Genomic DNA, 15,691 nt, shown 5'->3' with positions numbered 1-15,691 from the left:
GATATTTTTCCTACAAATTTTCCCACAAATTTCCCTGACAAGGCTTTCCCTTGCTTTCAGAATCAATATCAGGGCAGCCAAGACTGATACTTGATTAGCTCCGCAGTAAAATGTGCCATCGGTGTTGCCAAACGTAGGCACTGTCTGAGGAATGCAGGAGAATTATCTGTGGGGGCAGCAGTCATGTCATTAACCCACCTGTCCTTCCCGCTCTGACTTGCCAGTATCATGATGAGGGTTCCAGACCAAGGTCCCCCAAGAGGACTCCACTGAAAGGAGTGGCTCTATCATTCAGAGACTAGTTGCACTGGTCATTCAGAAATTGGATGCATCCTGTAGCTAGTTACTGTGCCTGGAGATTCTCGGAGCCGATGATGTTCTTTTCCCTGTTCATCCCTGACTGCCCTGGATTTATTTCATCTGCGAATGTTCATATCCTTTTTGAGTTTGCCTCCTCCAGAAAGACGATGCTTTTGCCTTTTAATGATGACTTTTAAGATTGTTCTTAGAACAACGTAAAGAAATTCGATGGACTCTCATTATACATGTGCTTTAGATGTTCCATATCAATTTCCCATTCCGTTCTGAATGGAATGGTGTTTACTTTTGTGTGGCACTTTCCATTTTAGGGTCTTTTTTTAAAAATTTATTTTAAAGATTTTATTTATTTATTCATGAGAGACAGAGAGAGAGAGAGAGGCAGAGACACAGGCAGAGGGAGAAGCAGGCTCCATGCAGGGAGCCTGATGTGGGACTCGATCCCGGGTCTCCAGGGTCACACCCTGGGCTGAAGGCGGTGCTAAACCGATGAGCCACCCGGGCTGCCCTCCATTTTAGGATCTTAAAGGGAAGGAGCTTTACCTTCTCCCTCCTCAACTCCCTTACCCCATAGCTCGGGTTGTATGATTCATGTGTAACAAATGTTTGCAGAGTTAATGCACTGTAACCTCATGTGCTTTGATACCTCCCAAAAGTACCCAAAGGGACAGAGATGAGGACAGAGGCCCAAACCTGGCCTATTTCTTGTGACATCCCTGCTTTTGCCTCTAGTGACCTGAGGCCTTATCAACTAATACCCGGAAGCTTTGAAAAGGGGATGGAGACTAGCAAAATCAGAGCTAATTTAGTTGTGACAAGTTTTATTATGTAACCTCAAAGAAAAACTGAAGAGATGCTTTATAAATTATTATTATTATTATTATTATTATTATTATTATTATTATTATTATTTTTTGCTTTACAAATTAAACTACTGTATTTCCAGTAAAACTGCAGGCCAAAATTCTAACTTAAAACTTAACTTCAGCAACCTGGGGAGGTTTCCCAGTTGGAACTGGTGCTGTTCCGTTAGTTTCATTGCTGCTCTGGAGCATTTGATGGTCATTAACTGTACTTTCTGAAGCCTTCCAGCTAAGACACAGCAGCCTTCCCCCTTGCCACTGTCAGACGAGATGAACCAAGAGTAAATTCAGACAAGGAATAACCCGCAGAACCTCTCAACACCCTCGATCTGGAGTCAGGAGGTGTTTAATGAGCACACACTAAGTGCCAGTTATTAGTCTAGAGTTTTCATGTGTTAATATAATGATTATACCATGAGAAGTAGATATGATACCTATTTTGCTGTTAAGGAAATGCAAATCTGAGATTGATTAATTATGTGCCCATGCCCACAATGCGAATCGATGACAAGTACTTGTATCTCAGTGTTCAGAGTTCAAATTCTAGGCTCTGAGGTCAGTATATTCGGTCATTAAAAAAAAAAAAAAGAATCTAAAAATGCACTCCTAATTCGATGTGAGTTCAGAACTTCTTAAGGGGAAAAATTAATTGATGACTTTCCCTGCTGAGATATCTTGAGAAATTGAACATCTTTCACGCAGAACAATAAAATAAAAGGTCCCCAATGGAATTATTGACAGGACAAAAAGAATAGGACATTTACCTCTGGGGAAAAAAAAGACTAATGGAACTCAGTTTCTGCGTTCTGAAACAAGAAAAATTAAGAATTCCCTGTGAAATAAGCAGTTTCTTTCTTTTTTGAGTAATGGTTCAAGCAGACCCACGTTAGAGCGATTGATGGCAAATACACTTGGAAATTATACACACAAGGGAAAGAAAGCAAAGCTGTTTTAGTAAAGACCAACATTCCTGCGAAAATATTTTCTCCAGGAGTGCTGTTTATATTTCACATGCTCACTACGCAAATGACAAACAGTACTGAAAAATTGGTCTGAACTAATGGGAGGTAAACAAAGAAACTGTTGTGTCATCAGAGAGAGAAAATGGAAGTAGATTCAGGCAATGACTCTTCCATGGAATGTGGGGTCTTCACAAGGTTCTCTATCATTCCGTGTTCAATAGGTAACCCAGGGGCTGTTACCATGAGATCTTACAATGAGCTCAAGGGAGGAAAAATGCTGAGGAGTGTGTTAACCTTGATAGTATCACGGGAGGAGACTGCTGAAAAGAGTTGGATCAAAAAGCCTACACTGCTTGGTTTCAGGCACCCTCAAGCCACCCATGAGGTTTGGGGTGTGAGAGATGACTGGCCCATCTTTAGTTCCAGGAGTCCTGGGCCACATTAACTGCCTGTTTGAGCTGTGCATTCTGGGCAAGTCACCTGACTCCCCTGCATCTAATTTCCTGCACCTGTAGAAGGAGTCATAAAGGACACTGCCTTGGCATTTTTAGAAATGATGCCCCTTGATGGGATGAGCACTGGGTGTTATTCTATATGTTGGCAAATTGAACACCAATAAAAAATAAATTTATAAAAAAAAAGAAAAGAAAAGAAATGATGCCCCACGGAATGCTGGTCTATTTTGAGACCTCAGTGGTGTCCTACCGTGGAAACCAAGGAGCCATATTTGTGGTTAAATTAAGTTTGGGAACCAAAGGGTCAAACAAAGTTTACAAGGTGTATTGCGGACCTTCTCAGAGCCTTAAAAAGGCTAAAATAAATTGTGATGTGATTCTTTAAGAAGAGAACAAGTTATGTCAGCCATAATTTCAGGGCAACAATGTTAGGAAATTTGATACCCTTCCACATAATGCAAATGTTATGAAGATCTAATGAAATAATAGATGTAAAAAAAATGAAATAATAGATGTAAAAGCACTTGGAAAGAGGGGCACCTGGCTGTATGGCTCAGTCAGTGGAGCATGTGACTTTTCATCTGGGGTTGTGAGTTCAAGCCCGAGGTTGGGTGTAGAGATTACTTAATTTAAAACACACACACACACCTGGAAAGAATGAAGCACTATGTGAACATTAGACATGTGTAAAGAATTCAAATTCTTTGAATGTTTTGGAGCTGGCTAGCATCGCTGAAGGGATCTTCCTCCTTAGCCACCTGAAGGCTGTGGATTTAATTGAGAAGAAGGGTGTAAGATTCTAGGCTTTGACAGGAATGCCATAGTGTATTTTCTGAAATGTAATTCTTAGACTGTTCACACCAAAATTACCTGGGCTGCTTATTAATGCATTTATGTTACGGATTCAGATCTAAGATCAAGACCAAGGATCAAAAGTTTTAGCAGATACTTGAGTTGATTCCTAACTTCACTGAAGCTTGAGATCCACCAGCCCGGAGAATCAGAGGCCTGATCAGAGCCTCCAAACTTCATGTAATTCCTTAGTGGTGAAGTGGTAAGGAACTTCACCTTTTTGAGCAGGTGGTCTGCCCGGTACTAGAAGAGACCTTTTTTTAATTATAATTTTTTTTTTATTTTTAGATAACTTTTATTGAGTCTCTGTTCCATGCCCCCAAGGTACGCATTTAATATACACCTGTTCATCCTTATAAGTCAGTATTATTCCTATGTTATAGGAAAGCAAGCTGACAGGACGTCCCTAAGGTCACACAGTGAATTTGTTAGAGCCCCTCGTTTAAAAGTGAGAGAGAACCCAACCCACTTGGGCTTAAGTAAAAAAAGAGAAGGTATTGGTTCATGTAATGAAAATGTCCAGAGTTAGAATGGTTTCAGGAAGGGCTGGATCCAGGGGTCCAAATGATATAAAGAAGTCTCAGTTTCACCTGAGCCATCCTTCCCTCAGTTCTTCTCTGTTGTTTCAATTCTGATAGGCTTTTCCTTCGAGGTGGCAGGAATATTACCATCAGCTTCCTGCTATAGAACAAGGCTTGGGAAACTATTGTCACAAGGGCTGGCTACCTGGTTTTGTAAATGAAATGGTATTGAACACAGCCATGGCCACTTGTGGACATTTGTCTGTGGCTGTCTTTATGCTGCAGTAGCAGTTGAGTATTGGCAACAGAGCTGTATGGCCCATAAAGCCTAAAGTATTTAGGATTTGCCTTTACAGAAAGGGTTTGCTGACCCCTGTGGGAGAAACCAAGTTTTGTTGGTTTGATTGTGAATCTGTGAGAGGCATTATTTATTTATTGTTAGAGTATCCGGACCCTAGGGCCTGATGTGTTAAGATGAACAAAGAACTGGGGTGCCTGGGTGGCTCAGTCGGTTAAGTGTCTGCCTTCGGCTCGGGTCATGACCCCAGGGTCCTGGGATTGAGGCCACGTTGGGCTCCCTGCTCAGCAGGGAACCTGCTTCTCCCTCTCCCTTTGCCCCTCCCCCTTTCTGCTTGATTTCTCTCTTTCTCTCTAATCAATAATCTTTTTTAAAAAGAAAGACGAGGGCAGCCCTGGTGGTGCAGCGGTTTAGTGCCGCCTGCAGCCCAGGGCATGATCCTGGAGACCCGGGATTGAGTCCCACATCAGGCTCCCTGCATGGATCCTGCTTCTCCCTCTGCCTGTGTCTCTGCCTCTCTCTGAATAAATAATTAAATCTTAAAAAAAAAAAAAGAAAGATGAAAAAAAATAAAAAGAAAGATGAACAAAGAACCTGCATTACTTAAAGATTGTTTCTTTGGATTAACAGAGGGCTTGGGCGTTCATTTACAGTTTAAATAAACAAGGTCCATTCCCAACACAAATATATCCTATGGATTACAAGAACAATAGAATGTGTTGTAAGATTCTGTAGTCATTATATGCTTCAGTAGTTGAGGGTTAGATTCCTGGAAGATGAAACAGGAATGTTTTATTGAATACCTCAGGAAGAACTTTCTTTAAAATGTCTAGTATCTCAATAAATATAACAACACAGACATGTATAAATTTAAACGAGACATTGCCCCCACCTGTCTGCTCCTGTAACTTTAGTCAGTAATAGGGAGATTCGAAAAGCCGAGCTTTCCTAGAGTGGGCAGGTATTCTTAAAAATAGACAAGGCTTAATTTGTAGCAGGTGTTTCTTCCTAAGCATCCTCTTTTATTTATTTATTTATTTATTTATTTATTTATTTATTTATTTATTCATGAGAGACACAGAGAGAGAGAGAGAGAGAGGCAGAGACACAGGCAGAGGGAGAAGCAGGCTCCATGCAGGGAGCCCGATGTGGGACTCGATCCCCGGTCTCCAGGGTCACGCCCTGGGCTGAAGGCAGCGCTAAACCCCTGAGCCACCTGGGCTGCCCAGCATCCTGTCTTTCTGTCCATTAGCTCCTCCTCAATTTCCCCAAGTGTAAGATGGGGATGATTGTACCACTGCCTGGTGAGATTAACGTAGGATCCCGGAGGAGAGTATGCTCTAAGTGTCTTGGTCAGCGCGTGGCACAGACTCGGTGGCTGAAAAGTGGTAGGCGTATCATCGCTGTCCTTGTCATCATTGTCTATGACTAAGGAAGCACCATCCTGCGTAGAATCCCCCTTCCTGTTGTGTGCAGAGTTCCGCAGATCACATTAGTCACTGAACCTCTTTCTGATATGATGGCCTGCAGCTCCTGAACCGGTACAGCTTCTGTCTTTGCTCTCTTTAAAAATCAGTGCATCACAGGGCCCTGGATTTAGGGGCATTCTCGTATTCCTCAGGGATTTCAATTACTGCTTTAAGAGAAGATTAACAGACTCGGGCCATCTTTGGTCCCAAGGGATCCACGAATTCCCTCTCTCTCCTCCCTCCCCATACTGGCATAGTGTCCTTGTGTGCTTTTGCCGAGGTGCCTGGAAGGGATGCTCTCAGTCTGTTCACAGTGTTGCAGGCAGTGGCAAGCCTGTGAGCATCCTTTGGGACCTGCTCCTGGCATGGGTGGAACTGCCTCCTACCGGGCAGAAATCTCTGGAGCCAGAAGAAAAGGAGCAGGTTGGCCAAGTGCCTGAGAAAATATGCTGAGAAGAATGGGCCCAGGTGTATGTGGCCTCGCTCTTCCCCCACCGCATCGTACCAGCACACCCTTTATTGGTTCTTCCCTCAGGAAGGATCCTTTTCTTGTAGCAGCATGACTGAGAAGCAGCTCTCTCCGTATAAACATCTGCATGTCCCTGCAGAGGCACAATGCACAAGACCCAAACGTCATGATGGTGTCTAGTGGCTGTGTCTGGAGTGTGCGTGGTTTCCTGTAGTGTGTAATTGGAGTTTCCTCTGGTGAGTCCCAGGTAGAGGAGACAGCCCCTGTGTGTCCAGAAAACTGAGGGGCACAGAGCTCCTTCTCCTCTCCTCACTGGGGCCTGCAATACTCAAGCAGACTTGGATTAATGGATGAGCCCTTTGTTAAATGCAGCTGTATTCCCATTAGCACTGGGCTAGGCCAGTGTCTGTGTTTATGCCCATCAGTTCTTTTTTTTGTTTGTTTTAAGATTATATTTATTTATTCATGAGAGACACAGAGAGAGAGGAGGAGGCAGAGACACAGGCAGAGGGAGAAGCAGGCTCCCTACAGGGAGCCCGATGTGGGACTCGATCCCAGGACCCCGGGATCACGCCCTGAGCTGAAGGCAGGTGCTCAACCGCTGAGCCACCCAGGCGTCCCTATGCCCATCGGTTCTAATGGGCAGATTGGATCTATCATTGACTGATGGTAAGGAATAGCAAAGAACGTGGTGTTCCAAGGTTGGAAGACCAGGTATGGGCAGTGAAGGTCAAGGAAAGGGCCGAGGGAGAAGATGGGCGAGAATACCATAGATCCTCATACTCGGCATCACTAACACACCCATGTGTTTCCAGGCATCATGTCTGCATTTGCGTCAAACGCCTTAGTGGCCCCGTGGTCAGTGGGGCAGTGTTGCTTTACCTCCTATCTCCTTATGGGCTGGTGGGTGTTCTTTAAATCAGATAGCCCTCTCTGGGCAGCAGAGCCTCCTTGTGCCCCCGTGGCCACCTCCTGTAATGCCCACCCTTCATCTCCTCTACCCTGTCCTCCCCATCTCCTCCCCACCCCTCAACTCATGGACAGGGCAGGGGCTTCTGATTTTTATTTTTTATTTATTTATTTTTTTGGCTTCTGATTTTTAGAATAAAAATGTGTCAGTCCTTTTTTTTTTTGTTATTCTTCTTGTAAACGTACTTCACAGCTAATACAGATCAGTCCTAGATTGGACCGAAGCTGTTCAGAGTTCTGGCCTCTCTAAGACAGTGTGCTGTAACTTATGGAGTGGAAAGGGGAAAATACTGCCATCTTACTCCTGATAAATCATACTAACCCTTTCCTTGCCCTAAGTCATGTCTGTAAAACTGAAAATGCGTGTTTAAAAGCGGGGAAGCCACAGTCGTGGAGAATTTCCTGCATGGCTGGGACCTGCAGGCGTCCTTCTGCAGCTGTAAGAGAAGGTCGGACTCCTTGCAGCAGAAAGGTGGTGGTGGGTTTCGGGCCTGGGCCGTTCAGCGTCGGTAACCCACCGTTGGCCTCACGTCTGCCCCTAACTTGGGCCACCAGTGTGGTGAAAACAGAAGCCCCATCTAATGAAATTGGAAGAAGTGAATGTCATCAGATCCTGCTCCCTAAGCTTTCTATTTCTGAGTTCACTTTGGGTTGAGAGGCCAGTATTTGTGAGGATCTTGGGTCCCTCCAAAAATCTAAGGAGCACTTGGTACCTGGAGAGATCCAAGTGGGGGTAGGGGCGCAGTATGGAGGGACTCCAGATGCCCTGGCCTTTCTGCCTCTGTTGGTGACTGGACATCAGATAGCATAGATGCTGTGGCTTCCCCCCTTCTAAACTTTTCAGGGGATCCCTGTACGTCTGACACCTTCTAGGACAATAAAGTTGGTTCTTCCTTTGGATGAGCCTTGAAAGCCAGGCCACCATGAGAAATTTAATTGTGAGCATGCTAGCTAAGGTCCCCCCCCCCCGCCCACACTCCCATTGTGCACTCTAAGGGCCCACCAGAAGCAGCCCCAGGGTGCCAAGAGGGGTGGGCTTCAGGGCACCAGCCCATGCAGGTGCTTGGGTTCTAGTCATGAAAGTCATGCACCAATGAAGTCCCTCCTCTCTGATTTTTCAAAAGGGACCGAAAAATCTTGTCCCACACCGTGTCTCTCCCTCTGAGTAAAGTGAATCCCGGACTGTCTAGTCCCCTGAAGAGCATTTACGTGGATGGAGGTGCTGGAAAGACCCCAGAGCTCATCTGGCCAGGCTCTCCCCCTTCCCCCCTTGCTCCTGCAGATCTTTGAAGCAGCTCAGCTGCCCGCCTCATACCTTTTGGTCCAGCATTCTGTCCTGGCAGTTGACATTCGAGCTGATTCATGTCGAAGTGAACAATTTCTCCAGACAGCTGGCTCCTCTCTCTGCAGCACGAGGAAGCCACCTTTGAGAGCAGTGGGCTTGGCAAAGCAGCCTTTTCATCATCTGTTTCAAAAGAAGGCTGTTTTTATAAATGTGCCGGGCCTGCCTGCCCTTCCGGTACCCTTGTCTTCATCCCGTTCTCTCCCAGGCTCCTGCGAGGTTGGGGACCACTTTATTCTGAGCCTGGTTGTACTTTCCGTTGCTTTTCTTCCCATCCCTACTCAGGAGTGCCAGTCCTTGCGCTCAGACCTTCCAATTTCATTATCTGGTGGTGAAGCAGCCAGGTTGGGAGTCAGCCCCTATCATCAGATGAATTGGGGAAAAATGTAATGTGGATGATTAAAATATAAATCAATTAGAGTAATCCAATCTGCTCAATAATCTGTACTTAAGAGCTAAACATCTTGAATTTAATAATGTACATATTAAAGAGCCATTTAACTATGGAGTTGTAATTATGCCTTTATAATCCTCTGTCAGCTTCTTGCCACTCTAGGTTTTTCTAAGGCACTCCTACTTTCTTATAATTATTTTAATGTGGTAATTTTGGAATAATTTTTATTCATTTTTTTAAGATGTGATCAAGAGACAGCTTTTGGGTCTTGGTGGTGCATTTTTCTTAAGACAGCTAGCGATACTGATTTTATACTTTTTTTTAACAGTTCATTTATTTATTTGACAGAGACAGCACAAGCAGCGGAAGCAGTAGGGAGAGGGGGAGGGAGAAGCCGACTCCCCACTGAGCAGGGAGCTTGACATCCCAGGACCCCGGGATCATGACCTGAGCTGAAGGCAGATGTTCAACCACTGGGCCTCCCAGGAGCCCCTGATCTTACACTTCTTAAGATGTGTTGTCTGTGAATGAACTGAATCAGGTGTCCTCCTCATTTATTCCCTTTTTAAATGAATTATTATTGGATGCCAACTGTGAGAGCAAACCCCAGCACCAATTCTAAAAAACCCGTATCTTGAATTTTTTTTTTTGAGGGATTCGGCATATAATCTCTTTATCAAACCTTTAACAGAGATGTTTCACCTTGGCTAAACCTAGGTCTCAAACTTTAAAAGTTTTATCTTTTGTGTCTTAGGCTAGAGAATCAAAAGAAAGATGGAAACTCTTCCAACCAAATGCAGATACCCAGATACACATGAACTTGTGCACGGATTTTCAGGGGTATGTTGCCTCCTGAAGCCTGTTGGGATCCGTGGATCCCAGGATGGGCTCTTTGCTGAGCGAGCTTTCCAGTTTGGCAGCAGTGTGTGTTTAGAGAGGTACTGGCAGGTAATTCTGGGCCGGCCACTCGGAGGTTCCTGAGGCCAAGGCAGGAAACCAGAACTTTCTGCTGTAAGTTGTAGGAAGCCACTGAAAGCTTCTGGAAAAAAAGCAGGCTTCTGGAAGAGTAATCTTGCAATAAGATAAAATACAGGTTTAAAGGCCAGAGACTGGGATTGGGAAAGTAGGTTTGGAGACTTGTAAAAGCTGGTTAAAGAACACTCAGATTATAAATGAAGGTAAGAAACAGGAACACAGTGATGGATGTGAAAGAGAAAGTGATTTCGTGCAAATCAGATCACTAGACTTTCCTGGACTCAGAACTCCCTTGGTACAATGCCCACATCTGTCCCTCCCTGCTTGGTGACCCAGCTACTGAGCATCACTGAAGCAGCACCCACTCAAAACAATGGATACCATTTAAAGAGAATAATTTCCAGATTCAGTGGTTCCAGAGCCTGTTCACTTGTTCTGTTTGGATTCTCCTTCCTCACTGTAGCTGGTTTTGTTCCCTTCTCTCCTTGGCCTCCCCCCAACCCCTGCAGCCCAAACTTCCTCAAAGTCTCCCCAATCTGTCTCTTCCTCCCCTCCGCCCCCAGTCCCCCAGGGCTGCTGGATTCATCTCCCCGAGGCCCACATCTGATGTGTGACACTTGTGATCAGAGACCTCCGTTCCGACTTTTGGAAAGAAGTCTCCTGGTGACTAACCATAGTTCAGAATAGAGTCTTCCGGTGACTAACATTCCCATATGTACTCCTGATCCCTCCCCCTTCTCTCCTCCCGGAAAACTCTACTTTGTAAATCCCTCAGCCTCGCTGCTACACCTGCAGCCCCTTCCCCTCCCCGGGAGCACGGCCCACTGTCCCCATCCAGTCTCCCCACTTGCATCCAAGGCAGATTTCCCTCAGTTGCTCTCTCCTACCCTAAGATGTGAAATCTAAGCTTCCAAAGATACTTTGCAGGAAGCTGCATTATCTGGCTCCAAAGGCCTTGTCATGGAGCCTGCCTACCGTCCTTTTCTTCAGCTTCCTTCTCTAATCAAAGTCTTAAAAAAAAAAAAAAAAAAAGCAAAGTCTTGGGCACCTGGGTGGCTCAGCAGTTGAGCTTCTGCCTTCAGCTCAGGGCGTGACCCTGGGGTCCTGGGATCCTCCCTGCAGGGAGCCCACTTCCTCTGCCTATGTCTCTGCTTCTGCCTCTGTGTCTCTTAGGGATAAATAAATAAAATCTTTTTTAAAAATGCAAAGTCATGGGACCTCTGGGTGGCTCAGTGGGTTAGGCATCTGACTCTTGATCTCAGCTCAGGTCTTGATCTCAGGGTCGTAAGTTCAAGCCCCACATTCGGCTCCACACTGGGCACAGAGTCTACTTAAAAAAAAAAAAAAAAAAGAAATGTGTTCAAGTGATCGCTGTCTACCCAGTCATGAAACACAAAAGCTTCAGCCATCCCTGCTTCCTTGTCCTCCCTCATGCTGGTCTGAGAAGCTGCCAGGAGCCTGTGATTTTGCCATTTGGTTGGGTCTCATCCTTTCTCAGGTCCCTTCTATCACACCCTACCTGCGTTCCAGTCACGTCCCCCCAAGAAGACCGCAGTAGCCTCCTCATTACTCTCTGCCACCTTGTCTTCCAGTTTGACATTGCCTGTGCAGTGAGAGTCCTAGAAATAAATCTAATTGTGCCTTCTCTAGCACACTGATTAACCCAAAGCCCATCCCCCTCCTAGACCCTCTTGATCCCCTTCTCTCTGTTCTACTTTTCCTTTAATTTTCCCCCCAAACACAGATCTTCCAACATAGTGTACAGTTGACTTAGTTGTAACATGTATTATCCGCTCCCCTCCCCCTGCCCTGCCAGCCGAGGCTCCGAGAGTTGGTGCTCTTATCTGTTTTGTTTGCTGACGTAATTTAAGCAGCTGGTACGTAGTGAGCACTCAGTACATATTTGTTGAATGTCATAATGTCAATTCCTTATTTTTACATCCTCATCCTTTCCCCTCTGCTTATAGAATACAACCTAGACACCTACTAGGAACTTTCAGAAGGTTGCATGTTCTGGTTCCACACTCCTCCAGCCCCTGTCCCTCACCACTGGGTGTCCATCATGAGATGGACATTAAGGGATACTCCAGATTTGATGGGTTTCTGCACATGCCATGTTCTTTCAGCCTTCTCTGTACCTGTCCGGTCTGTTCTCCTTCCAGAGATCTACTTCTCTACCTTTCCCCATGTGGGGGGAAACATTTCCTCCTTTTTCAAAGTCCAGCCAAAAATTCCATCCCCTGTGGGTCTCCTCCTATGCCCTGAAGGAGAATTAGTTTCTCTCTCTCTCCTGTTTGCTTCCTTTAATTTCTGTGTGATTGCTCCTGGTGTGCAGTTTTACACATGGACCTCTGTGTCTCCTCCCCTAGACTCTGTGCTCAGTCATGTCCATTTTTTTCTGTGTGTCTGCCCCCAAAATGATCACAGGGTCCATTACAGTATTATTATGTTGTCACTTAATGCAATGATTGTAGAGAGGAGCTGCCATATGTTGAACTACATAGTCAAAGGTTTGAGGGCTGTCACCACACCACATGCCCAAATTATTGCTGTCCTCACCCCCAAACCTGTACCTGCCCTGTGTTCCCTGTTGCTGTGAGTGAAAGGGTGTCAGTCCCCTGGCATGAATCTGGGCATTGGAAATGATCTACCTCCTTTTCCTCAGATCACCCAACTAGGTCCTGTTGACTTTGCTCCCAGACATCTCCCAAATCCATGTACTTCCCCTCTGTCTTGCTCTTGGGAGCCTTTGCCTACCTGTCATCTCTGTCACCAAGCACACTGCCTGGCACATCGTGGAGGTGCCATATGTATTTCTTGAATGAGTGAGTCTCTGAGTTAGAACCATTTCAGGTAGCAATAGGCACAGACTACTGGGCTATGAGTTTGAGCTTCTGAGGAAGCCTATGTTGTTGCTAAAGTCTGGGTGATTTTTCTGAAGGTGGGGTTGGAGGCCCCACAGAGTGGTTTTGGATCAGCCCCAAGGCTCTAGATGTTATCTGACTTTCTAGACCAGTGAAGCTCTCTCAGCCTCCTGAGTTTGCCAAGGGGGTCACGTTTTCTGATCTCTTCTGTCTTAAAAATTCAAATCCCGGCATATTTCCCTCACTGGGATATGTAAATTCTCATGTAAGTTTGGAAAAGGGTTTGTCTTTTAACAAGTGATGAAAGAGATCAGGGCAATTGTGACCCCTAAAGAAGGGTCCACTAGGAATAATGAGTTGGAGGGTCTTCGTATCCTCACACATGAAGTTACGGGATTAGTCTCCATGTTCCCTCAAGTCACTTTCAGCTCCCAATTTCTATGAATATTATTATTATCATCATTATTAAAGCAAAATACCAGGAACAACAGCAACAACAACAAAACCTGGAGGAACCGAGGCGGTTGTAAAGTCTAATGAAGGGTGAGTGATTCTAAAATCAGTCTAAGCTGGAGACATCACTCAACAGATTCCAGTGCTGCTTTGGGTCTGGGCAAAGCAGGAAGGAGAGTCGTGGGCGGTAGAGGCGTTGGCATTGGAACAGACAGTTGATAAATGTTTTCAGCCTCCTCTTTTCTCGGCAGACGGTGCTATAGTGATTGCATCTGCCAAGTCTTAATCTGAGATATTGCTGGACCACTAGTTACACAGACTGTGTCACTTGACTCCTCTGATGCCCTCTTCCTGCCTCGTTGGGGAATCTCGATGTGTCAAGAGGGTTCTGTTCCTCCTCCACCCCGTTGTCCTCCTTTATCAGGTCTAAGTCGAGGTTGAGTACATTTGGGGTGCTCCAGATGCCTAGGGTTTGGCTGTCTCCAGCCTTTAGAACAGGGTGGTATGACTTCCATTCCAAAAGGCAAAAAAAGAGAAACGGAACTTCAGTCATGTGGTTTCTGTTATCTGTAACCATGGAAAACGTTGGCCATCTGTGAGGATCCCATTTTAACACTTTCTCTCTCTCTCTCTCTCTCTCTCTCTCTCTCTCTTTCCATCTCTTTCTCGGGGAAAACAGCTGAGGAAGTGGAGAGGCTGGCGGCCATGCGTTCTGACTCCCTCGTTCCAGGTACCCACACCCCACCCATCCGCAGGAGAAGTAAGTTTGCCAACCTGGGAAGGATTTTCAAGCCTTGGAAGTGGAGAAAGAAGAAAAGCGAGAAGTTCAAACACACATCCGCAGGTAAAATGGTTGTTTCCTTCCTTTCTCTTTGGGAGTTTGTTGACTTCAACTCTGTATGTTAATTAGCAGAATTTAATTATTGTGGACCATCTGAGCCAAAGGGAAGAAAAATCAAGCCTTAGAATTGCTCTTGTGTTGAATAATTCTTTGGTGCAGTTGAAAAATGGCTTTCAGATCTTGTGTGTTTTCTCGTGTGTTAGGTTTTTTGTTATGTTTTGATCTGCCACTTGTGTCTAATCTATAAATATCTGAGCTTAGAATTCCACCTTTTCTGTAATTGAATGCTTTTATTCCACCACTGACAATCCATTTCTTATTGTTCAGCCTCATTTGGACTGCTTTGGTAGAAAGCAACCCGTAGCAGAAAATAAGTTATTTGTGGTCTTTGGCAGATGAGAATAGGTTATTCCATGGAGGAAAAATCTTGAATGAATGATTGTTGGACACGACAGGAAAATGCAGGAGAATGAAAACAAAGCATCATGTAATGGCAGGGACAACTCTACAGTTGATGACTTAGTGGGCAGAAGGGGAATTGGAGGGAAGTCAGCATTAGCTGAGGGGTAAAGAGCACGCTCTGGAGTCAGACTGCATGGGTTCAAGCCCCAGTTCTGATATTCGGCAGTTCTTTGATCTTGCTCAGTTTATTTAACTCTGTATCTCAGTTTTCCCACCTGTAAAATAGAGCTAAGAACAATATTTTACCTGGCTTAAAATTGTGAGTTTATGTGACATGCTATGTGGATCTATTTTAAATGAGTAGGAGTGTGCGGAGGGAAGGGTATAAGGAAAGAGGCCTGATTTCACCCTGTTGGCTTTGAGATAAGATGATGGAATAGCTATGCAGATATTTTTATTTGTTTTGTTCTGATTTTGCTTACTGAATGCCCAAGTCCTTTCAAGTCTACACTCCAGGGCTTTAATCTCCTCCTCCCTCTTCATCCTCAAAACCTCAGCCTGCCTTTCTCCGCCTGAGAATCATCACCTCTTCTGTGTCTTGGTCCTCTCCCCACCTTCCCACTTGCAAACTAACTGTGAAGTGGGAGATGGGGCTGCTTGTTGTACCTGAACATAAATCCGCAGATCTGGGAATTTTCATGCTAATTGCTTTGGGGGAATGAAAGAAAATAGCAAACATAGGAAAGTTGCAGATAGTCTTGAAATCTTAGACGGTTCTCATGGACCTCTCCAGCTCGTGTTTTTTTTTTTTTCTTTTTTTTTAAGATTTTATTTATTTATTAATGAGAAACAGAGAGAGAGAGAAAGGCAGAGACACAGGCAGAGGGAGAAGCAGGCTCCATGCAGGGAGCCCGATGTGGCACTTGATCCCAGGTTTCCAGGATCAAGCCCTGGCCAAAGGCGGCGCTAAACTGCTGAGCCACCTGGGCTGCCCCAGCTCGTGTTTTCTGACCTTTCCTTCAGTGGAAGCCCCAACGCCCTGTTGCTGTCATCTGTTAATTCTTGAGATTGGAACGAACCTCCAAATTACAGTAATCTCAAACCTGTCAGCCCTGGGACTGAGTCCCTTCACTAGACTACATTCTGCACCCTCCTGGTCATTGGACAGGTGTAATAAAACCTGTAGGCCTTTCATGTATTTCTAAACACTGCTGAGAGATTGACATGCAAGCAAAACCCTAAAT

At 45.1% G+C, this 15,691-nt stretch overlaps 1 protein-coding gene across 10 annotated transcripts in view; it reads left to right on the top strand.

Moving 5' to 3' along the window:
* The window catches only part of PHACTR1 (phosphatase and actin regulator 1), a 562,807-nt gene that overhangs the window by 342,168 nt on the left and 204,948 nt on the right, over window positions 1-15,691 (top strand). For all 10 annotated transcript variants that reach the window (XM_077886026.1, XM_077886025.1, XM_077886024.1 and 7 more), the window contains one exon: window positions 13,884-14,048. In XM_077886026.1, coding sequence (XP_077742152.1) covers window positions 13,884-14,048 — 165 coding nt within the window. The remainder of the gene's footprint in view (window positions 1-13,883; window positions 14,049-15,691) is intronic.

Source organism: Canis aureus, chromosome 37 (genome assembly GCF_053574225.1).
Source record: "Canis aureus isolate CA01 chromosome 37, VMU_Caureus_v.1.0, whole genome shotgun sequence".
Taxonomy (NCBI): Eukaryota; Metazoa; Chordata; class Mammalia; order Carnivora; family Canidae; genus Canis; species Canis aureus.
The sequence above is the reverse complement of the archived record's forward strand: the minus strand, read 5'-3'. Positions and strand labels throughout refer to the sequence as shown.